The sequence below is a fragment of the Gallinula chloropus genome (assembly GCF_964237585.1).
Source record: "Gallinula chloropus genome assembly, chromosome: Z".
In the NCBI taxonomy this organism is placed as follows: Eukaryota; Metazoa; Chordata; class Aves; order Gruiformes; family Rallidae; genus Gallinula; species Gallinula chloropus.
This window is the reverse complement of record NC_140089.1, coordinates 56,802,652-56,828,868: the sequence shown is the minus strand read 5'-3', so window position 1 is coordinate 56,828,868 and position 26,217 is coordinate 56,802,652. Positions and strand designations below refer to the sequence as shown.

The following is a 26,217-nucleotide window of genomic DNA, read 5'->3' as shown; positions in this document are numbered from 1 at the left end:
GATGCCTTGATGTAAGTCATTGTTACATTTTTAACTACAGTTGTATTAGAGGTTGTAAAACGGTCATCATTCAAGGGCTAACATGTTGCTTTTCAACAGACTCTAACTTGGCTGTCATTGCAGGTGGTTTGACATTGGATGTCTGATTATCGAGGATCCAATTCATGGAATTCATCTGGAAGCTTTTACCCAAGCAACACCAGTGCCTTTGCAATATGTTCAGCAGGCGAGTTTTCTGTTTTCTTATTAATGTTGGATTAAGACTTAGGATTTAAGATTTAATTTATGATGTCAGCTCTTACTGGTAGTAGCTACACTTGAATTTCTTAGTTTATAAAATGAGGATCAAAAATATTTTTGAGTCATGCATTGTCTAAAAATTTTCAGGCCTTTGTAGAAAAGCAGTTCTTCCTTGGGAGTCTTCATTCTGCAGTACATGGCACTTGAGCCGCTGATTTTAATTCTTGTTAAAGAAGAAGAAATATTCCAAGAAGAAGTTAACCAAGGAAAAAATAACCTCAAAGTACTCCCTCAGAAAAGGAAGTACAGCTTTAATTATTGAATTGTTGTCATCAATCTGATTCCATGACTCACAAATGTTTAGATAGATAAGAATCCTCACTCTTCCTTAGGTGCAGAAGGAGGTCTTGTAGCTCAAGTAATGCACTAAGCAAGTGCACCTAGGAGGTGCAGTAAGCACTCTTACCCGTCCAAAGGCTCATTTTCCTTTCTTTAGCTTACTTCCCAGATGTGTTTGAGTGTCATCTAATGCCAACAAAATGGCATCACCAGTGAGGTGTCTGTGTGAGCACGTTAGCAATTGAGCAAAGTATCTGGCACGTCATTTAGGAACAAGTGTCTATTTTGAGATCTTGCCACTCAGTCTTTAATAAAGCTCATAGAGCCTTCATATTTATGTTGTTAACCACCAGCAAACAGACAGCATGCAGTACAACTGCAAGCCTTTTAACTTGCATTAGATCAAATTCTACTCTCCTGTTGAAAGAGAACTGTGCTTGTATATACTTCAACAGAAAAACACTGCTTGCTTTCATACTTTTCAGAGTTAAATTTTCCTGGTGTTGCTGGTACATTTTTCAGTTGAGTTGTGCATGGTGTGGCAGTGAGTCATTGGGCAGCAGTTGTTACCCTTATTCCCATTATGCCTGTCTCTTCCAGAATCAGAGTGGGTTTTTCTTGAATGCAAGATATTTAGGCTTCTATAAAACCAGTCCAAAACCAAGTTCTTATGCAAAAACTACTCACAGAATCATACAATATCCTGAGTTGGAAGGGACCCATGAAGATCATCAACTCCAAGTCCTGGCTCCACACAGGGCCAGCCAGGTCAGAGCACGTCACTGAATGGTCAGAATTCGCTAGGAGTTTACTGCAGTCATGGGCCTCCAACTTGAGGCATCTGGAGTCCCAAAGCCCATCGACTCTGTTGAAGACAGAGGCAGTGAAGGTGTTAAACTCCTTTTCTTTCTCTGTGTCCCTGTTAGTAATGTGACCGTTCTCATCTAGCAACAGACCAACGTTCTCTCTGGTCCTCCTCTTGTTGTTACTGTATTTGAAGACCCCAGACTGTCTACCACAGTATTGTCCAGCCTCGGCTCTCTCTAAGCTTTGGCCACACACATTTTCTCCCTGCAAAGGTGAAGAGTGTCCCCGTAATCCCCGCACATTTCCTGATCTTGCTTCCACTTTCTTTTTCTGCTGAGCTCTAGAGGAACATCCCTGCTCAGCCTCCTGCCCCACCTGCTTGATTTCTAATGTTTTGGAGTTGCCTATTCCTGTGCTTTTAGGAGGTGGTACTTAAAAAGTGGCCAGCATTGATGGACTTTCAAAAGCAGTTTCCCAGGGGACCTTACCAGCTACTTTCCTGAGCAGTCCAAAATCTGCTCTCCCTGTATCTAGTGTTGAAGTTTTGGAGGCAGTTTCCCTTCTTTCAACAAAGATTTTGAATTCCACTACTCTGTGGCCAAGAAGTCCACCTACTTCTACTTCCCCCCAAGTCCTTCTTTGTGGATGAGCAAGAGATCTAGGAGGGCACCTTTCTTCGTTGGCTCCCTCAATACCTGAACAAGGAAGTTACCATCCAGTTGCTTTCGGACTCTCCTGGACCTGTTTGTATTAGCTGTGGTGGTGTTCCCAGCTAACATCTGGCCAGTTGAAACCCCCGTAAGGACACGGACAGGGGATCTAGAGGTGGCTCTTAGTCCCTTGAAGAATAACTCATCAATGTTGTTGTTGTTCTGGCTGGGCAGTCCACAGTAGACTCCCACCCCTGACTCTGACACTCTTTTCCCGCTAGCCTGGTTTTATTCCCTTCCCCCTTCAGACCTAGTTTAAAGCCCACTCCACAAGCCCTGCCAACTGCTGGGCTAGGATCCTTGTTCCCCTTTGGGACAGGTGGACCCCATCTGCCGCCAGGAATCCCAGTGCCAAATAAACCATCCCATGATCAAAAACCCCCTGGTGTGAAAAGAGCTAATCACACGCAGAGTCGAGGTGTTCATTTCAGTTCTGGTCAGAACAGGGTGCCAGGCCTAAAACACCAGCACGTACACCCAGCACATCAAGCGTGCCTTTTTTATTACAGTCAGATGTAGCCGATCGGTGGTGTGAAACTTCCTTACCCACCTTTCATTCACCGTCACCATAAAGACGTGTTTTTCCTCATGGTTCAGAGACTTGGTGAGGCCTTGTAATTAGCACCCGCATGATTCACAAAACGGGGTACAACTCAGCATGATATGAACACATATACCCCTTTGACCTCAGTCAGAAGGCTCTTGTGACTTCTATTACATTTTTCCGTGCCTTGTGTCAAACATAGTGTGTTTGGAAAACACAGTTAGAAAAGGTTCTCATCAGAGACTGCTGAGCGTGATTGCCAGAGGACTGCCAGGCCCTGAGCATCTACAGGGGCACAGAAATCTGCTGGCTGTTCACGCTATTGCTAAGTGGAGAATCCAGTTTACTTCTAAAAGTTACAAATTCTGACATAAAGTACTTGAAACATGAATTTCTATAAATCACTGCTCCACTTCAGAGGCTTTTTAGAGCCGTATAGAGATTGCTCATAAACTCGATTTCCCTGGAATGTCCCAAAGCTGTATTTGATGGGAACTAACCCACTTTTTTCTTTGTTTTTCTCATATGTGCCAAGAGGAGTGTCCAGTGGGGACGTACGGGGTGCAGTGTGCTGAGCCCTGCAAGTGTATGAATGGTGGGAAATGCTACCATATTGGTGGTGCCTGTCTCTGTGAAGCAGGATACACTGGAGAGCAGTGTGAAACAAGGCTTTGTCCTGAAGGAATTTATGGTCTCAAGTGTGATAAAAGATGTCCCTGGCACAGGCCCACTACCTGGAGGTAGGCTTTACACCCTTGAACCTGTTCTTCTGTAGAGAAGATAGAAATCTGAAAAGAAAGATTTCCTGATTTTTCTAGTACTTTCATGCAATCTGAAGCAGCGAAGGACTTGTGAGAGAATCTGGTATTCCCTAACTGGATCAGGAAACTCTCAGCCCAAAAGAGCTTCTGAATTACAGTGCTTGCAGCTATATGTGATCTTAATATTCATTGCTGTATTTATTTGGTTGCTTACCCGCCAAATAAATATTATGACAAAGTGGGACCTTTGTCTCTGTTTACCAGGTGGGTAGATCATTACATTGCTCACTGTGTGTAGGCAGGATAGATCATATATCCCTTGCACGTTCTGGTGTGCTGTAAGTGCAAAATAACTGAAATCAGTATATGTCGTCAGTTGATGGCAGCTCCAGCCAATCCTCGTGCTTGTCAGCCTCTATGCTTCGTGAAGGGTTAGATATAGGTATACCTGGGAGGTTCTATTATTTTCCAGGGGTCCAGAGAGCACCAGCAGGTAACAAGCCTCTTATGCAAAGAGTTTTTTCAGAAATGGTTCTTGTCCATTACCTCTTTTGGTAGATATGCAAGGATTTGAGCTGGAGTGTGTATTGAACCCAGCCCTCTGTTCTCCGTGACCAGGTGAAAGTATCCATTTTTCCCTTGGTACTCAACAGTCAAGAGAAAAGAGAGAGTGAGCACTGGCTGGCTGAGACTAAGGCCACATAAACCCCGTTTCCTCAGTGGGGTACAGCAACAGCGCTGTGACCTGGTATGAGCAGATCCATACGTCCCTGCCACTTCCCATCACAGGTTGGGGGGTTTACAGAAACTTGTCATTCTGAAGATGCAGTTTGCAGGAAGAAGCAAAAAAGGCCTCTGTCTGCCTTTGTCAACATTAGCGCCTTGTTTTGTACAGGAATGTACAAAATGTAGGAATTGTAGCATTTCAGGCTGGTTTTGGCATGTCTTTACTCACGTGACACCTGGTGTAAAAAGAGCACACTGTAGCTACGTACTTTTCTACAAGGGTTTTTCCTTTTGTCTTGTAAGCTCTTTCTGGTGATCTTCCACCCCTGCTTCACATTTGTAAATAAGACTGTGGGAGGTCATTCTGCATCACCAACTAATTTGGTATAGTTAGGCTGGGATTAGGGTTTTTTCAGGACACGTTCTGGTGGCCTTTCTTTTGTCTCTTGCTTTCTCTGAGGGATATGTGCATACATATATATATAGGCTCCCTTTCTTAATGTATAAATCTTACTGCCAATTAGTCTGACTTCATGAAAACCCATCAAAATCCTTCAAAAGTATTACAGCTTCCTACATCTATTTACAGGACAGTGATGTATGTCTTAAAATGCCAGTACTAGTAGTTTTATAAATACGTTCTAATTTAGATCTCAAGAACTGTTCAGTTGTAGATTGTCATTTTTAGTCCTGAATTACTTATCCTTCCATCCCCTCCTGGCAGCTGTCACCCTGTGTCTGGGGAATGCTCCTGCAAGCCTGGCTGGTCGGGGCTCTACTGCAACGAGACGTGTTCTCCAGGATTCTATGGCGAGTCATGTCAGCAGATCCGCAGCTGCCAAAATGGTGCTGACTGCAATAGTGTGACTGGAAAATGCACCTGTGCCCCCGGATTTGAGGTAAATAAGTCTCTCTTTCGCAGTACATTTTCAACTCCATTGGCTTTAGTTGAGTGCCAAGTTCTTCATGGTGCCCGAGTGTCCTTTCTCCACCACAGGAAAAGAAAGGTAACGGTATTTAGGTACATAAATAATACTGGGCGTTGTCTAAGATTCTGAGGCAAAAATGTGATTGGTTCTCAGCACTGAAGTGAAGGCATTTCAGGAAAGAAAAGATAGTGACTTTGTAAGACAGTGATAAGTAGGAGGATGTGCTTGTGAGGTGTAAATAAAGGGAGGAATGATGGTTTCAATCATTATCTTGCTGCAGCAGCTCCTGATGTTCCATCCAGAGAAAATCTAGAGCAAGACACTTGTTTTTGCGGTTCAGGATGGATTATTCTGCAGCTTTTCCATGCATTTGCGGTTACCTGTGCTTTGGATATTTACAGGGTGACTGTTGTAGGAACAACAACTGTGAAAACTTCAGTCAAATTAATTCCTAAAAATACCGTAGACATCCACGTTCCATGAACCTGCTGTCTTACCGAGATTTGGTTTCGTGAAGGGCTTCCTTATTACTTAAGATACTGTCCATTGATCTAACCAAGTGGTGTTTGCTGTGTGACCTGAGCTCTCCCAACAACTAACAGGAAAGTAATGCTTACTGTGGACTTAAAGAGCATGAAGGAGTCCCTCGCCATGAAATTTCAGATACCTTAGTGACAGCCTGGAACAGGCATGTTCTCTGGCTTTTGTAGCACCTGAGTCAGTCTACAGAATGTACTGGTTCTATTGTCTGAATAGTTTTTAGACTCTGTTTTTGTGTCATTCAGGGTGCTGCTTGTGGTACTGCCTGTCTTCTGGGGACGTATGGAATAAACTGTTCATCTGTATGCAACTGCAAAAACGAAGCCATCTGTTCACCAGTAGATGTTTCTTGTGCCTGCAAAGCAGGTAAGCATCCCTTCAGATTAATTTCCTTTTTCCCTAATCATAAAATGAATTTGAGTTTTGGAAGTAGAGAAGAAGAAAGAAACTTAATAAAAAGCAGACCACGCTGAAGGCCATATCACCAGCTGATTTATGCATCTGCTGCTCTGGGAGGTGAAAACTAGGAAACCATCTGCCCCAAGAAGAGTGCACATGCCTCATGTTTGTGTTCTCAGTGGGCTGGAGGCTGCTGCGGCTTAGTGAATTACTGGTGTTTACCCTGAGGTGTGCCACCACTTCTCTCTTGGTGGCAGTGCTGTCATCTGCTGGATGTACCACAGGCATGCCTGCCATGTGTCTGACAGCAGCCTGCCTAGTCGAAATGCATAGGCGGGTTTCCCTCAGCCTGGGTGTGCATGACCTCTGGCTGCAACCCTTGCCCCTCTCAGCCACACAGAGGCACCGATTTCTTCCTGCCATTTTAGCACTGATGTTAGTATCTACTGGCAATTTATTCTATTTGAATGCTCTTTTCCTCACCAGCTCTCTGAGAAAACCTTGCCTAAGACCCTTCCAAGCCTTTGCGCGCTGTTCCCTGCTTCTGTGAGAAACTTTCTAGGTCTCCCAGTATTCGTGTGACTAGACTGACGGTCCTTGACCTCCCTGCCTGGCTCTCACCTCCCAGCAGTAATTCTGATGGACATTGTACCCCCTCAGAAACTGCACGTGCCTGCCCACCTCTGTCAGGGACTGATTTTTGCCTGAAATGACCCCTAAATGTGAAGTTCTCTATCCAGGGCACGAGGCGGCTTCGTTTCAATCCATGTGTTTTGCACAGTCTATTGATTAGGCTCAGTGCAGAATTACTTTTCCCTTGGCTTGCTGTAAACAAGGTACAAAATTAGAACCTTGGCTTGTGTCACTGCTGATGGTCACGTCAGACTGTCTCCTGCCGTTTCTATTGTATCAGATGGTCACATTTTTAAAAATCTATTTCCATTTCTCTGCCTCCAGCGTGCAGTCTGCAAATCATTGCTACCCAGCATAATAAAAAAAATAAACTGTATTGCAGAACTCCATCTGTTCAGTACTGGCGGAAGAGTGATGAAAGCAGCAGCTTGAATGTAGGGAATACAGTCCTTGCTTTTTCAACCCATGCCTTAAACCTTCAGTATCCTCTGGTGCTTGGTAGTGTAATTTCAAGGTGTCTGTGTTTTCCTTGCCAATCTGCCCTGAATTGCTATTGCACGGTGGCACCCATCTGCAAATGTGTGCTGTGCAGAGATGTCAGGAGGTGCCCTTCACCACCCTTGTTCCAACGTGGACGAGTCCTCGTCTGAAACTGCTGCTACTAGCTTGTAGCTAGTGGTACCCTGGGATTGCACATCTCCGAAAGATGCTGCCTGATAGGCAGAGTGAAACACGTCCTCAGAGAGGAATGGGGGAAAACTTGGATTAATTTGTCACTTGAAATTCTTCTTTTTGGCAGGTTGGCATGGTGTAGATTGCTCAATAAATTGTCCCAGAAGTACCTGGGGGCTTGGCTGTAACTTAACTTGCCAGTGCCTTAACGGAGGGGCTTGCAAAGCTCTGGATGGAACCTGTACCTGTGCTCCAGGCTGGAGAGGAGAAAAATGTGAATTCCCTTGCCAGGTAGTTTCATAATTTCACCAGATTTTGCACTGAATTTTGTCGGGGGGATAAGTCTCCAAGGAGGACTGCTCCTGGTAGCCCATACACAACTGGGTTGAAGATTGGTGACACATGACGACAAATCTTTGGGAAGAACTCTGCAGTGCAACACACTGAAGTGCAGAAAACACACAGTTAAGATGCACAGATGAAAAACTCTTCCTGCTTCCATGCTTTAAAGTTGAGCCTCAGACTTTTCTCCAGCTCCTTTAGAATTTGTTGAAAAACACAGACCCAAATTTTTCCCCGTTGGCATCAAATGCTCTCCAGAGTGCTTCTGTTAAAGCAGAAAAAACTGTGAGAGGAAAGAATGTGCCAGAAATAGATACTTAACATCAAACAACCTAGTTTTGATTACATTATCTTCTATCTCTGGTACAATATGAACGGAGAAGTTGCCTTCATTCTTAGTCAGCTGTGAGAAGGCACTGCGAAGAGTGCAGTGACAGACAGGTCTTTGCCTTCCTCTTGGGGCTCTGACGCTGTCACGCCGACATTGAGAAGTGCAAAGTTAGAAATCATTGCACTGCCATAACATTGCCTCATCAGGTCTGCTGCACCTTGCAATTTGTGCTTGGGGAGAGCAATCAAAATATCTAATTTCAAAGGTTTTAAAATGGTAAAAGTCAAAACCGATTTGTTTTATTCCATAACTGTTTTTTATTACATTTTGTAGTCAAAACATGAACTCTTTCTCTGAAAAACTGGCTCCATCTTTTCCAGTGATAGTGTTTGGTTTTCTAGGAAATTCTTAGAAACTCCAGTTTTTAAATAAATTCTCTGCTCTACAGGAGGACTGTGTGGGGCTGGAAGGAGACAGGGGCCAGTTCTGTGGCTGTTTTGTTCCATCTGTGATTCACAGGTATGGAAATGTTGTTGAGTGTGGGATCCACAGGCAAACTGGGAGTAGGAGGGTAGACGGGTCAATCTGAAACCTTGCGCGCCTTCACAGAACCATTCCTCAGGAAGTGGTGAAGAGCTGTAAATATGCAAGGCTGTGCTGGCAGCTCTGGTACGTAAAGCCTTGCGTGCAGGAACCCAGAAAGCTTGGCTCTGGCAGCCAAAAAGAGGATCAGTTGTGCAGAAGCTGTGCTTCCACTTAGGTTTTTCAAACTTGAGAACTCAAGTGTCTCTGCACATATTTTGTTCTGCATGAAAATTGTTGCACTTTTCTGCAAGGTTTCTCTGGCATTTTCCTTGTGGTTTTAGGAAGTATTTGTATTTGGTTATCCATTAGAATTTGTGTTTGGCACTGTTGTCTATGGAGAGCAAGGTAATTTGAAAACATGATGAAACTCTGCAGAAGGGCATGCTATCACAAACCTTTTATCTCCAGGAAGGGATTTGAGTTCTCACCTAAATGTCTATGTAAGTGTTGGGAAAACTCTTCCAGCTTCCATAAGATGGAGTTGACACTCTTAAGTATGCCCCTCTCAGAGGGTTCTGGAGTTTTGTGTCTCCGTGCGATACTGTAGCGTTGCAAGCTTCAGCTTTCCTGTTTGTATTCAAGGGTCAGTAGTCTCTGTGGACTCTCTCCACAGGAGTCCTCACAGAAAGAGAGGGAGGCTGCCACAGCCAGCACTCACCTAACTGAGCCCAGAGTGTTCTTGGCCTTATTGTCGTCCCAAAAGCCGCAGTGCGACCTCCCCTCAGTCACTCAGATACCGCTGGGAAATGGCAAGGCTGCAAAAATAATAAAAGTAATTGGAGTGAATGATGAGAAAATAGTAGTATTGTCATTGTGCCATCGATGAGTAGTTTGTGAGACACTAGGGCAGACAAATCACCAGAGACCAAAAGTATGGTAACGAATGAAGCCAGGTTAAAGTAGGTAGATTCTATGATTTGAAAGTCCGTAGTAAAAGTGTAGCATCTTTTTGTAACAGGTTCTAAAAATGAGCTGGCCGGTGTGATAGAACTATCCTGGGTGGAGATGACGACTTCAGGCGTAGCACAGACCTTGACTGCGTGACCTCAGGTATTGGAAAGGAGACACTGCTTTTGGCTTCAGTGAAATCTTCATCTATGGAAAGGAAAAAGATTTTGCTAGAAAGAGACTTTGTGCGTGATTCTAGAAAAAATGGAGTATCTGTCCTGGAATGATGTCATCACAGCAGCGTGTGTAACGGACTAGTTTCAACACGTTGGTGATGTCAGGACACACTGTATGACATAAAGAGCATAGTTTGCTTTCTGTTCGGTGTCTGGAAATATCCTCCTCCCACGCTTCACATGTCAGAGCAATACTCCTGAGCAATACTTTCATAACACGATCTCAAATAGCTGCTCTATAAAGTTACACTGCAGAGATAGCATCAGAAGGTAGGATTAAGAAAGGTGTTGTGGAACATATGTATATGCATAATAAGTGGAGCAGCAGGCAAAGGGTTTGTGACAATAGAGGAAGGAACTAAATTCAACAAAGTATGTTAGAATAGCTTGGGTTTTTTTTCTTTTAGGTTTGTTAAAGTAACCATCAGACTTGGTATTTTTTGGTGTTTAGTATTACCTACCAAAACAGCGAGGATCTCTAGGGAGATCGAGCCATGTAACTCGTATCGAGTGTATAATTAAAAGACTGAATCTTGAATGAAATTAAAATACGGGAAAGGTTCCAAGTTAAGTTCTGTGAGTGCTAATTGTGCATTGTGCTAATTGTGCTGCTGTGCAACAGCTATTTCTCTTGATGCGTTACCTAATATTCTAATTTATCAGGAAAAAAATACCAGAAGGGATTAGAGCAGCAAAGGAGGAGATTTTATGGAACCCCTGTCTGTCCTCCTCGCCCCCCCCTTTTTTTTCCCTCCTTTTTTAAAAGAAACTTGTGCCTTTCACGTAAGAATTAAGTGAATTCCTATTTCTGGTCTCAGGTTCTCTAAAAGTTAGGTGATGTGTAGCTGGCTGTATCATGTCATGAGTACCTAAAGGATCACTGGAAAACATTGGTAAGTTTTTCTCAGTGAAGTAATGGCTATTTGTTTTCCAAGTTAGGAAACAGGTAAGAAGTCAAGGTCTAAGATGACCATACTCCTCTACAGATAAAACTATCCAGTCTATCTTTTTAAATGACTTTTCTTCAAATATGCCTTAGGAGTTGTTTGCGTTGGAGAGGACATACAATGTGTAGTCAAATGTGTATAACATAAAAACTAGAGATGCATTTCACCTGCAACCCAAGTCAGCATGGCCTGACAAGTAACAGAATGTCAGTTAAGTCATTAAGAGCTGGGATATAGCAAACCTTAGAGGAAGACGAGCAAATCTCCATTTGTGAGTGTAAAGCCTTGAACTGCACGAATAATGAGGATGCCATTGCCAGCCTTGTGTATTTAGAAAGCAGCGCTAATTCAGAGTCAGGAAGTGCTCTGAAGAGTAGTTCACGGCTGTATAGAAAGTGTAGGAAGGAATGACGGTTTGTTCTTTCTGATTCCAGTCTGTTCCCCTGGGATTTATGGACACCGCTGCAGCCAGACATGCCCCCAGTGTGTACACAGCAGTGGTCCCTGCCACCATATTACTGGCTTACATGACTGCTTACCTGGATTTACAGGAGCCCTCTGTAACAAAGGTACAAGTTGTAGTAAAGACTCTCTGGGACAGAGAGACCAGGCACTTCAGCAATTTTCCTTCCGTCGCTTGGAAGCCATAAAACCAACAGCAGTTGCTGTTGTAGTGCTTGCAGCGTATAAATTAGGAATCTTAAGCAGGTTTAAACTGTTTGAACATTTGATCCTACAGTATGAAACCCACTGTATTGTTATTTGTATTATTTGTATAATGAGCATGTATAAAGGGCTTCCCAGAATTTCTAATGCCTTACTGAACATTATACTAAGCAGTACCTGTCTTGATCCTAGTATCAAGATTCCTCTTGAAATAAAGAAAAGGTAATCCCATTCTGATTACTAAGGAGTTCTAATTGTGTTTTGTTCCAGTATGTCCCAGTGGCAGATTTGGCAAGAACTGCATTGGAATATGCACGTGCACCAGTAACGGAACGTGCAATCCTATTGATAAATCCTGTCAGTGTTACCCTGGCTGGATTGGTAGTGACTGCTCTCAACGTAAGTATGGAATGTTCCCCTTTCTTTTAACAACAATCAGTTCAGGTTTGGCTATTTACATTATCTAGTATTTAGTAAAAAACCCACTGTCCAAGTCAGAAATGAGGACTGTGTGGTATAGGAGGAAGAAATCCGAAAGTTTTCTTCTTCAGTTTATCAGCACTATCAGCAACATAATTGCACTCTGGCTTTTCTAAGAAGTGGGATGGAGAATATGAGAGAAGAGACCAATTTTCAGTCTTTCACTGCCCAAGAAGAGTTGTAGAGGATCTGCAGAGAGCTTCTGGCTGCTTCTTGCAGAAGCCACCCCTGCTTCCCCCCTTCGCCACCAGAACCTTGCCACATAAAAGCACAACGCAGATACCCCTTTTTACTGCCATTCTACCTCACTTGAGGAGTATTGCCTTGGTATGCTAAACCAGTGAAGACTTTGTTACTGACTCAGAGTGCTAGGCCCTAATTTCATTATGTTTCATAGGAGTTCTTTTATGAAATAATTCAGCATTCTCCAGATGCCTTGTCAGGTCTATGAAAATACTGATAATAGGAGAGAAAAACCTGAGGCAGAATTCTCACGAGAAATAGATCCAATTCCATGAAGTACCAAAATCCACACGGTCCAAAACACTGTATTCCAAAGTTTCAGTCAACCCATTTCTGTGAATAAAAGAAGCCACACCAAAGCCTGATACGTCAACATTCCAAAGAGACTGTGCTGATTTCCAGGGAGGTGCATTTCCGAATACCATCCCACATTGGTTTCACGTCACTTACGGTAACTCATTTATGGCTTGGCTAGTCCAGGTTAACTAGCTCTGTACCAGTGCAATGTAGCAGCTGGTGACTTTGGAAAAAAAACTCTTTGCTGTCTAAATTCTGTGAAGTGATTGGCATGCACAACTAAGTATCATAGCAAGATAAATCTTGAGCCGATTCCTGTGGAAGCCAGTAGCAAGAAAGGCGTCTGGTTTTATGGTAAAATAAGTAGGTATTTTGGAGAGTAGAAGAATAGGGGTATTTAGGAGGAGGAGAGACTTACTCACAAATCAATAACAAGAAAATGGTGCCAGCAATATGAGTGGAAGCATCTATTTAGACTATGCTCATGGGCTGTAACAGAGCAAGTTTCTTTGCTTTGTGTACAGGCCTTTTGTTCACATGGAAAATAACGATTCCATTAAATTCTTCTGGAACCAGTAACCTTCTTAAAACTTTTAACCTTTCATCTGTATGGGATTTACATTCCTTCATAGCTGACCACTATTTTCAAACAAAAACAATAACAAAAAGAATCATAAGGCACATATGAAGCAAAAACAAGAAAAACCAAACTTAGTGTTTATTTTTTTGTCACTACAATGTAGTATATTTCTTAATGAAGTGAAATTTGGGCAAAACCACCACTTTGCAAAAATGCAGCCCACACATAGATGAGTCCTTTTGCATTTAAAGGATTCAGGAATTACTTTTTTTAAAAAATACTATATTCATCAATGCAACCACAGCAGCAAGAGTCCACTTGATAAAGGTACAGTCCTGATCATTTGCACTCTATTTAGGTAATTACCTAGACTCTAACATTAGAAATTAAAGAATTAAGCTTCATATTTAGCCTAAATCTATAGGCTGTGAGATGTGTTTCAACCTTCTCTGTTTGTACTCCTTCAGTTTTGAGGCTTAGAAGACTTATACCTTTGGCTGTGTTCAACGTAACTGCTTGCAGATTAAAAAATAATGAAAAGAGGAAAGTTACTTGGCTTTCTGTGTGGAGAAAGCTGGTATGAGTGTCCTAGTTACTGAGGATCAAGTTTGAATTGCTGGCTTTTTCGACACTTCCAATTTTTTTCAACACTTTTTATGTAGAGTAAAAGAAGTCCTTAGTTAGAGAAAACCCAACCTGTGGCGATTTGCTCAGAATGGAGTAGCCCAAGAAATGGCTTTAAAAGCAAAACAACAAACACCAAGTGAAGCAGTGCTTCTATGTGAATGTAAGCAGCTCTGTTTGTGGATATCACTGATCTTTGTCATTTGGGATCAATTAATGAATTGCTGTGGGTTGTTTTAGCTTGCCCACCTTCCCACTGGGGACCGAACTGCATCCACACGTGCAATTGCCATAATGGAGCTTACTGCAGTGCCTGCGATGGGGAGTGCAAATGTACTCCAGGATGGACTGGCCTTTACTGTACACAGAGTAAGTGACTTTTGTCATCCATTCTTGGTCTATAAACGAGTGACAGAACTTTCCTTTGGTGTTTTCACATTTCAGTCGTTGATGTCTTCCCACGCTGCTAAGCATTTTTGGCCCAGAAGATGTTACACGTTACCTCCGCGGTAGCAGGGGAGGCAGCTGCATAAGCACTGGCAGAGTGCTGGCAACTACATTTGAACTCCTCTTTAGCCTTGCTTTAGAGGAAGACAACTTTTGGCTGCGGCTGGGCATCCCTGTGGAAGAGTCTGTCATGTGCACACACAGAATGAATGACTCTGACATTCAGATGCTCCCCCTGCGGATGTGCAGTACTGGCTGTAGTCCATTAATATACTTACCCAGGATGTTTGCATTTTAGTTCTGGAGCAGTTGCTTCACTCCAGTTCTCTTCCCGCTCCTTCTATTGCAGGATGTCCCCTGGGTTTTTACGGGAAGGACTGTGCATTGCTATGCCAGTGTCAGAACGGAGCTGACTGCGACCACATCAGTGGGCAGTGCACCTGCCGCACGGGCTTCATGGGGAAGCACTGTGAGCAAAGTGAGTAGGAATGGCAAGTGTTGGTGCCTAAGAGCAATTACTCAACCGTCAGGGGAGTCTCTGTTTTGGCCAGTGTTTTGATACATCCTCTTTGCTTCAGGGGGAGTCTTAATGGGGTAGATGCTTCAGGAGTTGGACCTGGGCTTTTTCCAGAGAAAACCTGCAGAATTGGTTATGAAGACCTTATCTCTTGCTGTCTTCCCACATCGGCACACATGTCATATGACGTGACACCAGCCAGATGTCTGGCTCCGCTCATACGACTGCATGGGTTTTGAAGCACGGGGCTCTGAGTAGCCTGGGAGACCTGACAGTCTGGTGGAGAAGGACAATTGGTTGCTGTTTTGCCTGTTTCTTCATTGTCTTTTACCCTTTTCTTCTTTTTCGGTTTTCGTTCCTTCCTAATTTCACGGCCTTAGTGGCAGGCCCAGTACAAGTAAAGCCAAATCCCAAGTAGAGACAATTCCCTTCTCCTTTTCCCTCTTCCCTTCTCATAGTCTCCCAGATACACAGAGATCCTCTCGAAGCAAATCTTGTCCGTAGGGGTCTGCCACTGGTGACACATTGCCATCTGCTGGCCATGGACAGACAGAGTTTAGGGCTAGGAACAAAGGGTAGCGTCCGTGGTGCTGCAGATCTGTAATCCCGATACAGTTAAGAAGCTCCATCTGAAGGCTCGAGTCTGAAACAAGTGAAGGCAAAGAGCAAACCTGGGAGTGACGCAACGGGTACGTGAAACTTCAGGCACTGCTGTCTTCTGCCCACAGCTGTTAAGGCAGGCAGCAGGTGAAGAAGGTGGCAGAAAGAGTTTTCAGAGCCAAGAAAGAGCTGTCAGCAAAGGTGGGGGTGCTCTTGAGGCACTAGAGAGTGTTGCTATGAACTTGGTGGTTAAAATTCTCTGTAATTGGGACAGTGACTGCAGAGGCAAAAGAGAGCAAGGAACCTCAGGAGAGAAGTAAGTTAGCAAGTAACATGCTCTTGCTTCAAGTGACCTGTCAGTTCCTGCTCTGTGTCCCTAAATCCGTCAAATGAATGGCAATTTCCTAGGTAGCTCTTTCCAGAAACTCTCCCATTAGGTTTTGGAATGAGTGCAGAGCTGTCAAAAACTTCTCCTCAGAAAGAAATGCCATGCTATTGATAGTTGTTGATTTTATTTTCTTTTCAGAAGCCATCCCTCACAGTACCGGTGGAAATTCCAACAGTCACTATTTCTCTAACCCCAGTTATCATACTCTGACTCAGTGCGCTACCGCACCTCATGTCAACAACATGGACAGACTGACCCTGGCAAAGGTAGAGCATCAAAATCTCAGTGCTCCTCTGTCAATTAGCTTCTAGTTTATTTCATTTGGTTCCATCATGTTTCAGGTTTGGTTTCTTTTTGTGGTGGGTTGACCCTGGCTGGAGGTCTGGTGCCCAGCAAAGCCGCTCTATAACTCCCCTCCACAGCTGGACAGGGGAGAGAAGATATAACCAAAAGCTTATGAGTTGAGATAAGAGCAGGGAGAGATCATTCCGCAGGTAACATCATGGGCAAAGCATCTAATTTCCTACCAAATCAAAAGAGAGTGAGATAATGAGGTATAAAACCAAATCTTCAAACACCTCCCCTCACCCCTCCCTTCTTCCTGGCCTCAACTTTATTCACAAATTCTCTGCCACCTACCCCCGAGCGGCACAGGACGGGGGCAGAATGGGGATTGTGGCCAGTTAATCACACATTGTCTTTGCCGCTCCTTCCTCTTCAGGCAGAGGACTCCTCACATGCTTCCCCCGCTCCAGTGTGGGGTCTTTCCCACATCAGACAATCCTCCATGAACTTCTCCAACATGAATCCTTACCATGGGGGCTACAGCTCTTCACCAACTGCCCCGGTGTGGCTTACATGTGGCTCAGACCTCCAGGGACAGACTGCTCCAGCCTGCTTCCCCACAGAGCCACAGCTTGCCCCAGGCAAACCTGCTGCGGTGTGGGCTCCTCTGTCCACGGGCTGCAGGTCCTGCCAGGAGCTTGCTCTAATGCAGGCTTCCCATGAGGTCACTGCCTCCTTCAGGTGTGTCCACCCGCTCCAGCATGGAGCTGCAGCTGGGATCTCTACTTGGCATCTTCCTCCTGGGCTGCAGCAGGACTGCCTGCTTCACCATGGTCTTCTCCATGGGCTGCTGGGGAGTCTCCCCTCTGGTGCCTGGAGCGCTTCCTCCCCCTCCTTCTTCCCTGGCCTTGGTGTCTGCAGAGTTTCTTCATCTTCTCACTCCCTTCTCTGGCAGCAAGAAGTGTCTGCCTGTGGGTTTTTTTCCTTCTGAAACATCCTATCACAGAGGTGCTGCCACCATCGCTGATGGGCTCGTCACTGGCCAGCGGTGGGTCCATCCTTGAGCCGTCGGGTATTTACTCTGTCAGACGTAGGGGAAGCTTCTAGGAGCTTCTTGCAGAAGCCACCCCTGGCCCCCCACCGCTACCAAAACCTGGCCACGCAAACCCAAACCACTTTGCCTGATTAGCACCTGGAAATCCTGTAACTTCCCATCAGTTTCAGTTTCTGTTATCTGTCTTCCTTTGAATTAGGCCAAAACCAATCAGCTGTTTGTGAACCTTAAAAACGTGGAACCTGGAAAACGAGGAACTGTCATGGACTACGCGGGAACATTGCCTGCAGACTGGAAACATGGTGGCTACCTCAACGAGCTTGGTAAGAAGGAAGAAGGAGGAGGAGGAGAGGGTGAATGGTATTTACTGTGTTTGGGATAGAGAGGGAAGCAGGGAATTTTTCCTGGTTCTCCGCTCAGGGTAATGCCAAGGTGGTCTGGCTGTGCGTGAGGTTCAGGGTTATGGGTTCGACCTTTCTTCAAGGAGACAAAAAAGTGACTCCTTGTGAGGAGCGGTGAATCCACCTGATGCCCAGTGCAGACATGATATGCAAAACTCTCATCATATTGTCATACAACTATTTTCATACTAATTACTTTCATAAATCAATGGGTGTTGTAAATAAGGATCTGCTTTGGCAAAATTACTTTGATTAAATAGGTGTGGGGTTGGGTGAATCCTTTTCTCTAATCCCCACCACACAGAATCAAGGCTTTTTGAAGTAGTTTCTCATCATCTGGGCTGCTGCAGATGTAAATTGTAGCAGCATCTTCCCAGCTAAGCCTCCTGTCTGCTGAAACACAGCACATTGTCCGTCAAAAGAAAATTCCTGAGAAGGGGTGAGAATTTCTGTATCCTGTTGTCGCTTCATCCTTTCCCAATCTCAAGCATCCCAAAAAGGCTGGATCACACTCCTCATGTCTCTGCCCAGTGAAAGCCTTAGAAGGGACTCTGAGTGCCATTATTCTTTAGATGATTTAATTACCTTCATTTCTAGTCCTTCTCACTGTCAGGTTCTGGGGATCAGGTGCAGCATCAGAAGCAGTCTGCAGCAGGATTTTTCCCTGCCCATCCCTAGCCTTGGTCTAACAACAGCTCCGGCCGAGACGCGGGGTTTTTAAGAAAACAGTTTAACGCTCAGAGTTCAGCTTTACATTTTCTTAGAGCAGATGTACCAGCACTTGGGACTTCTGAGAGATCCTGGCTGTGGCTACCCCACTGCATGGGGAGATTCTGGAAGACTGGAGGAATGCTGATGTTATGCCTGGTTTCTAGAAGGTGCAGTGGGATTGCTTGGGTAGCTCTAGGCTTGTGACCTGGGTGTCAGGCTTGGCAAAAACAGCAGGACAGCTGACATGAGACCTAGTAAATAAAGATGGAGTAGGAATAAATTTAGTTGGTTTAGGTCTTCTCAAATAACCTAATTTTGTTCTTGGAAACTGTGTATTTTGTTTAGAGAGAGACTGTCTAGAGAAAGTTCCTTTAGACTTCTGTAATGCTTGTAACAGAGTACCATGATGCAATCTTGGTTGCAGTGACCATGAAATGTTGGAGTTCTAGATCCTCAGGGAAGTAAGGAGGGTGCACAGCAAGCTCACTACCCTGGACTGCAGCAGAACATACTTCGGCCTCTTCAGGGACCTGCTCAGTAGAGTACCATGGAACGAAGCCCTGGAAGGACCAGGGGCCCAGGACAGCTGGTTAGTATTCAAGGACTGCCTCTTTCAAGCTCTGGAGAGATGCAGCCCAACAAATGCACCAGGAGACCTGCCTGGATGAACAAGGCGCTCCTGGGCAAACTCAGACAGGGAAAGGAAGCCTACAGAGGGTAGAAGCATGGGCAGGTAGTCTAGGGGGAATAACGAGAAACTGTTCCAACAGCCAGGGACCAGGTTAAGAAAGCTAAAGTGCTGACAGAATTAAATCTGGCCTGAGACATCAAGGGCAACATCAAAAGCTTCTATAGCTCCGTCAGTGACAAAATGAGGGTGAGAGGAAAAATTGGCCTTGTCTCCAGAAGGAAACAGGAGATGCAGTTACCCAGGATCTGGAGAAGGCTGAGGTACTTCATGACTTTTTGCCTCAGTCTTTTCTGGCAAGTGCTCAAGCCACAGTGCCCAAGGCACAGAAAGTGAAAGCACGTGAAGTACAGTGTCCAGCTCTGAGCTCCCCAGTAAAAGACACTGAGCTGCTGAAGTGAGGCCAGGGGAGGGCTACAAAGGTCACCGCAGGGCTGGAGCACCTCTCCTACAAAGACAGGCTGAGAGAGTTGTGCTTGTTCCGCCTTGAGAAGAGAAGGCTCTGGATATTCTGTAGCAGCCTTTCACTACCTAACAGGGAGGGGGCTACCAGAAATCTGGAGAGGGGCTGTTTACAAGGGCATATAGTGAAAGGACAAAATGTAATGGCCTTAACCTGAAAGAGGTTAGATTTAGATCAGGTGTTAGGATGGAATTTTTCTCTGTTGGGGTGGTGAGGCCCCGTCACAGGCTGCCCAGAGAAGCGGTGGCTGCCCCCTCCCTGGCATTGTTCAGGGCCAGGCTGGATGGGGCTTTGGGCAACCTGGTCTAGTGGAGGGTGTCTCTGCCCACGGCAGGGCGCTGGAACTAGATGTGCTTTGAGGTCCCTTCCAACCCCAACCACTCTGGGATTATCTGTATTGAATGCCAGCTACTATTCTAACCAGAATTGACAGTTCTCAGACTGCAACAGGAATTTGCTGATGACAAGACCAAGGGCCATAAACAAGAATAGCAGTAGAAGTGGATTCATTAAGGACTGTCTAACCATTTGGAAGTGCTATGACTGGTTTCTATTTAAATATTTGATGGGGAGCGAGTTGTTAGAACTCAACACCCTGTGTAGCATTGATGTCCATACTACTAGCATGCTTGAGAGAAACACGTGTTTTTCTTGTTGCAGATCTAGTGAAGAACTCCCAATATAATTTAAGTAATTGCTCGTAAAGTAGTTCTGAGAACCCCTACGCTACTATAAAAGACCCACCAGCTCTTGTCCCCAGAAGTTCAGAATGCGGCTATGTGGAAATGAAGTCCCCGGCACGCGGGGACTCCCCGTATGCTGAGATCGCTGGCTCTGCTTCAGCCAATAGGAACGTTTATGAAGTTGGTAAGTGCAAAATGTACTTCTCGATGTTGAAGGTTAAGAACAAAGAGCACAGGACTTTTTCCTTTGAGCCAGGTTACTCAAAACACATTAAAAATCAGCTAAAAAAGCGATACGTTCAGGTTCTGGTTTCTGCTCCACCCATCTCTTTTCCAGGGAAGTGGTAGAGTTCACAAGGACAGAGCTTTAAATACCTTCAGCTCTGATCTCTAACCTAGAGAGAGCGCTCAATTTCCCTGGTTTGAAGGCCTGTCTTTAAACAACAGCGTAAGCTAAGCATTTGATCGCACTCTATTTTAGGCTGTTGTGGTGGTTGCACCTTGACTGGAGGCCGGGTTCCTAGCAAAGACACTCTTCTCACTCCCCTTTTCAGCTGGGGGAGAAAATACCTCTTGAGAGGCTTAGGAGTGGAGATAAGGACAGGGAGAGATCATTCCGCAATCAGCGTCACAGGCAGAACAGACTCAACAGGGAATTGAAAAAACCCATCTTACCACACTCACATGCACAGAAACCAGGGTAGAATAACGAGAAGTGCAACCAAATCCTAAAAGGCCTGTCCCTGCCTCTCCCTTCTTCAAAGACTCAACTTTATTCATTATTTCTCTCCCTTCCTCCTCGCTGAGGTGTCACAGGGGGGTGGCGGAATGGGGGTTTCCATCAGTTCCTCATAAGTAATCTTCCTTCTTAGCGGGAAAGGGGGGGGTGGGCATTCCTTACACTCTTCCCCTCCTCCAGCATGGGGTCCTCCACAAACTTCTTCAACGTCAGTCTTTTCCCACAGGGCTCCATCTCTTCACCAGCTGTCCCAGCGTGGGTCACTGCTATGGAGTACAGTCATAAAATCATAGAACGTCTCTGAGTCTCTCAGGCCCACACTGCTCCATCCTGGTGCCCCCCAGTGCCCCCAGAAAACATGCTGTGGCCTGGGGCCTGTCTCTGCATAGGCTGCAGGTCCTGCCAGGAGCTTGCTCCAACACAGGTCACTGCATCTTCTACACTTGTCTCCCCGCTCCAGCCTGGGGCCTCTCCACGGGCTGCAGGAAGCATCTCTGCTCCCCATCATCTTCAGTGGGTGGCAAGGGGACAACCTGTTCCCCATGCTCTTCTCCACGGGCTGCAGGGGAATCTCTCCTGTGGCACCTGGAGCGCCTCCTCCTCCCCTTCTTCACTGACCTTGGTGTCTGCAAAGTTTCTTTCATCTTCTCACTCCCTCCTCTGGTGGCAAAAAGCGTCCACTTGTGGGATTTTTCCTTAAATATGTGACCACAGAGGGGCTGTGACTGGTGCTGATGGGCTTGGCCTTGGTCAGTGGCGGATCGGTCCTTGAGCTGGTTTGGCCATGCAGACCCACAGGAGCAGTTAAGTACTGAACACAGCTGGAGTAAGTTTATGGGAGGGATAGAAAGAATCTGTTTCCTCTTCTTGACATGAAAACCAGCATCTTCCCCCCCAGAGGCTGTATTTCACTGACAGGTGCCCTATCGAGTTCCTGCGTTACTGTGGCTGGTGTAGTTCCAGAAAACTTGGGGTTCTGGTAGAATCCTCCTTATCCCAATGGTCTCTAGGCTGGAATAAAGTCTATGTCTTCTGTCATAGGATACCATTTGCCTTTTCTGTTCCCAATTAGACATTCCTCCAAAACGCACCAGTTCTCCCAACATTTCTAAGGATTTTTATCCTTAGGAGCTGCCATTCAGCTCCATACGTTGCAGTTCTGACCACTACTTCTGCCACTACACAACTAATGCTCCATAACATATCAGTAATTACTTCAGAAAAGGTGTGTGCTACATCAGTTTATTTTTGCCACCAGGGACTGATTATGTAAGGAGTGGACAAAGGTGATGACTGCTGTAAATCTTAACTGCGAGGAAAGGTTTACATTTTATAAACAGGTAGTAATAATGTCTGTAATAGAGGATAAAAATTGTCAAGTATTCTGTTTTTTTTTTATTCTTAGAAATAACTGAGCAATCTCTGTGCATACTTGCTAAAAAGGCACCTTTTCTTTTTTATAGCTGACGTAGAGAAACACGTGCTTAAGCTGGTCTTTTGCATCGCTGATAATGTGACACATGTACCCCCCATTCTTTATTAACTCCTGTCTCCATTTCTATGCTGTGTGTCTGTGTTCTAGCCATCTAGTTGTAATTGCAAAAATATTCTACCGTGTGTGCGTTTCTTTGGCATTTTGGCCAACTGGCCTTTATTTTGTCCGGCTGAAGGAACCTCTGGGCAGAGGGAGAGGATTGAAGGCAGAATTCGTGTCGTCCCCATGTCTGTCAGAGGTGGTTACCTAATACATAACACTTTAACCTACTTCATTGGGAAAAAACATCAAGGTGGTGTTGTCAAGGCTAGTAACGAGGAAGCAGAAGGAAAGTCCAAACCAGTCCCTCCTTAAAGTTTAGCTTATTCTGTTGGCTCTGCATGGAGAGCACCTTTCCAACAGGCTCCTTTCTCTCCCTCCAGAACAGCCTGTTGGGAACTGTGAAATCTGCCAAGGTAGCGATGCATTGGAGCAGAATTGTTCCCCAAACATCTCAGCTGGAAATAAAATGGTTGATCCAGACCGGACATTCTGTGTCAGTGCCAAGTTACCTCTAGAACCCTGCATCAGGTGCGGCAGGACTGTTTCTAGCTGCTGCTGCTGGTGATGGTGCCGGAAAACATGCTTGTAATGGAGCCCCAGCAGGCTCCTCCACCCTCTTCTGGCAGTAGCTCTCCAGCTTCTTGGGAGCAGCGTGTCCCAACATTTGCTCTGTGCCCAGGTAAAAGGGGTAGGCAGTTGCATCGTACGGCATACAGCGGGAAGCACGAGTCCTCCCTGAATTTATTTCAGCGAAGGATCACTGGTAGACACTCTGAACAGATTACCTGCAGGGCTCACATAGTTTTGTCAAATGACAGCCACAGGACAAAAGCCCGTGGGACTGGCGTTGGCAATCCCACTGTCCCCTCTGTGCCCCAGGAGGCTTCCACTGAAGGACACTCATCTGTCAATTTGAGAGACCACCCCCCCAACTTAATCTTCATGCTTATCATCTAGCCCTTTCTGTAGATCCCAGTATGCTCTTTAGAGAATTTAAATCCAAACAGAGATACTATATTGTGGTGGGAATTTAACAAGTAAGCTGACGAGTAATTTCAGCAAGTACTGTCTACTAAGAGAAAGGCCTTCACCAGGGACAGGGACGGCAAGAGAAGCTTTGCTGCTAAACAGTCACATTACAAGAGTGAGAAATGTCACACTGAAAAGGGAGCAACTTGGTACCAGTTTACTAAAGTGCAAAACGATGCACAAGGTGTGTAGCTGACTTTAATTGAGGTAGTAAGTAGAAACTTGAGGTTTTCCATAATGTAGGTGTACTAATGGTGGTCATGGAGAAACACCATGAACCTCAAGGTTTTTTAAAAGGCTTAAAGGCTTTTAAGCAAAGATTTTAATCACAACACAGTCACGCATAAAGTTTGTCCTTATTTTGATGTACTCAGAGAAGTCACATAAATTTTAATTGGAGATGCACATGCAGATTAGGGGAAAGAAGATTTCAGTGCATTCATACTTTCTGTTGAGACAATCTGCAAAGCTGAGTTCATATTGAAGGGAATACAGAATAAAACAAACTCCAAAGTGGCCAAGGTGTCAGTTAAGATCTATTGGATTCTCCAAGTACCGTGACCATGACTGAATTTGTTTCATTACATAGGTATCCATCTAATGATCCTTATACTGAAGCTCTGAAGTCCAGACTGAAGAATACACAGCTCATTTGGACAGAAATTTTGACAGAACGATGCGTGTTTCCTAATTGCTGCCCAGAAAATCATGTGGTTTGGTAGGCTTGTACTAGTGCTAAAGCACAGAACTTCCCAGTTTTAGCCCACAACGTTTCACTTTGGTGTGACTGAACTGTAATACATCCTTAAAGAAAAGCTATCAAGTGTGCCTGGCTTTTTTTCTTAGCTGTAACAAAATGGTGTTTTGTTGTGAAAATGTTTCTGTTTTCCAAAGATGACTGCTGTTGGTCCTTCTGCCCTTCACTACCATTTATTTCACCTCATGTACCTGTAGGCTGATGGAATAAAGTTTCTAATGAAAGATGTGAATGCTGTGACGTTTTTTCCTTTCCCTTTCTTTTGCTGAGGGTGGGTCTAGAAATAGCGCAGGAACTATAAAACATGTTACACTTACCCATGCTGGACAACCAAGTCATGTATTTGATGGCATACAAGTCTCTCTCTTAGAGACAGCAAGTAGTTCCTGAGATGCTTTGTCATAAATTGTGGTGGTTTGGCCCTGGCTGGAGGCCAGACGCCCACCAAAGCTGCTCTATCACTTCAGACTTTGGTCATGATTTCACTCCCTTCTTCCCCCGCACTGCGGCACAGGGAGGGGCTTGCTCTAACGTGGGTCACAGCATCTCCTCTATGTCTCCACCTGCTTCATCTAGCGTGGAGCCTCTCCAGGGGCTGCAGGTGGGGTCTCAGCCTTTTCCATGGGCTCTGGGGGGACACCCGCTCCACCATGGCTTTCTCCACAGGCTGCAGGGGCATCATTCTCTCCAGCAGCAGGGCGAGGCCTCCTCTCCCGCCCTCCCCGGCCTTGCTGCCTGCACAGCTCCTTACATCTTCTCACTCCCCTCTTTGGTGGGAAAATGCACCTGCCTGCGTTTTTATTCTCCTAAATGTGATTCCCTGATGCGCTGTGACATTGGACGATTGGCTCGGCCTTGTTCAGCAGCAACTCTGGCCTTGAATTAGCCCATGTTTACTCTCTCGGGCCTGCAGAGAGCTTCTGGCTGCTTCTTGCAGCAGCCATTTTCTGCAGCCCCCCGCCCCCTTTTCCACCAGGACCCAGCCACGCAAAACTCTGACAGAAATCAAGGCTGATTTTGAGCTCCTAAACTTCTGTGATGTTCTGCCTGTTCCTAGACGAGCCACGTCCAGAAGTAGGGCAATTCTTCCAAGCCAGTCTCTTGAATACTTTAACCTTTACCCTTGAGAAAGATGGGAAGTTGACTTCACAAAAGCAAGATATTTTCCCTTTAATAAATTAATAATAATAACAACAATGATCGCCTTGGAATAATGACTAAGGAGCCAGTAACAACGTACAAACGCAGCATAAAGGGGCAAAGCATATGGCAGTTTCTCCTTTGTAACTCTGACCTCCAAGGATTCATTTCAAACACTGGTTACAGGCAGATGTGTGGGAAATTGTTATTTATTTTAGTTCTACTTATTTATTGCTTTAAATATTATTCCAATTTAGTTAGCGTTTGATCAAGGATGAGATTTGGCATAATGGAAGGAGAGAAAGGCAGGAGAAAACCCACAAGAGTGAGCCAAGTGCTTCGGGCTTGTTCCTCAGGGCTCAGTTCTAGGGCTAGTTCCAGTCAATCCTTTTATCAGTGATCCGGGGGCAGGGGTTGGATGCACCGTTAGCAAGTTTACTGATGCTACTAAACCGGCAGCCGCTGTTAAGTCTCTTGAGCAAGAACAGGCCTTGCAGTGGGCTGTAGATACACTGGAGCATGGGGCAGTCATCAAGGGCATGAAATTTAACAAGACAAACTATTGGCTTCTGCACCTTGGGTGGGTGGGTGCCAGGCACAAGTATAAATTCACAGAATAACAGAATATCCTGAGTGGGAAGAGATGCACAAGGATCATCAAGTGCAACGCTTGGCTCCACACATGGCCGGCCAAGCCAGAGCATGTGAGTGAGCGCTCAAAGCTGTGTCAAGGCAGGTTCAGACTTGAGCTCAGGATCAATTTCTGTATCAAGAGGGTGATCAAACACTGCAACAGCCTTCCTCAAGGGATGGCCCATGCCCCGTGCCCATCCGTTTCAGAGGCATTTGGACAATGCCCTTAACAACAGGCTTGAACTTTTGGTCAGCCCTGGAGTGGTCGGGCAGTCGGACTAGAAGATTGTTGGAGTTCCTTCCACCAGGGACAGTTCTGTTCTGTTGTGTTTTATTGTCCGTCAAGGTTTGTGAAAGCCAGAAGACCACCAAAAAGTAGTCATCTGACATGGCAGCTTCTGGAAGCTGCCTGAGTGCCATGTTTACTGGTCACCAACGGACAAGCGTGACGTCACCCAGCCCTGTAACCCAGCACACAGGGGTGCCCAACGGCCTCAAGCGCAGACTCCAGCTGAGCAGCCAGCGAGGCTGGAGTGCTGAGCGAAGGCTTGGTGCTGCTGCCTTACTCAGGACGGTTTTCCAGTGCGGTATCCCAGAGATACTGAAGGGTGTGTCCAGGGCACACG

The 26,217-nt window shown here is 45.4% G+C and overlaps 1 protein-coding gene across 1 annotated transcript in view; it reads left to right on the top strand.

Annotated features, from left to right (window-relative positions):
• Window positions 1-3,165: 3,165 nt before the first annotated feature.
• The window catches only part of LOC311203702 (uncharacterized protein), a gene marked incomplete at its 5' end in the record, with an annotated part of 71,391 nt that continues 48,339 nt past the window's right edge, over window positions 3,166-26,217 (top strand). The window contains 13 exon segments of the mRNA XM_084278458.1: window positions 3,166-3,380; window positions 4,852-5,026; window positions 5,842-5,962; window positions 7,428-7,591; window positions 8,840-8,903; window positions 11,064-11,198; window positions 11,566-11,694; window positions 13,760-13,888; window positions 14,316-14,444; window positions 15,610-15,737; window positions 17,010-17,133; window positions 19,698-19,774; window positions 19,778-19,940. Of these exon segments, the coding sequence (XP_084134584.1) occupies window positions 3,166-3,380; window positions 4,852-5,026; window positions 5,842-5,962; window positions 7,428-7,591; window positions 8,840-8,903; window positions 11,064-11,198; window positions 11,566-11,694; window positions 13,760-13,888; window positions 14,316-14,444; window positions 15,610-15,737; window positions 17,010-17,133; window positions 19,698-19,774; window positions 19,778-19,940 (1,753 nt within the window).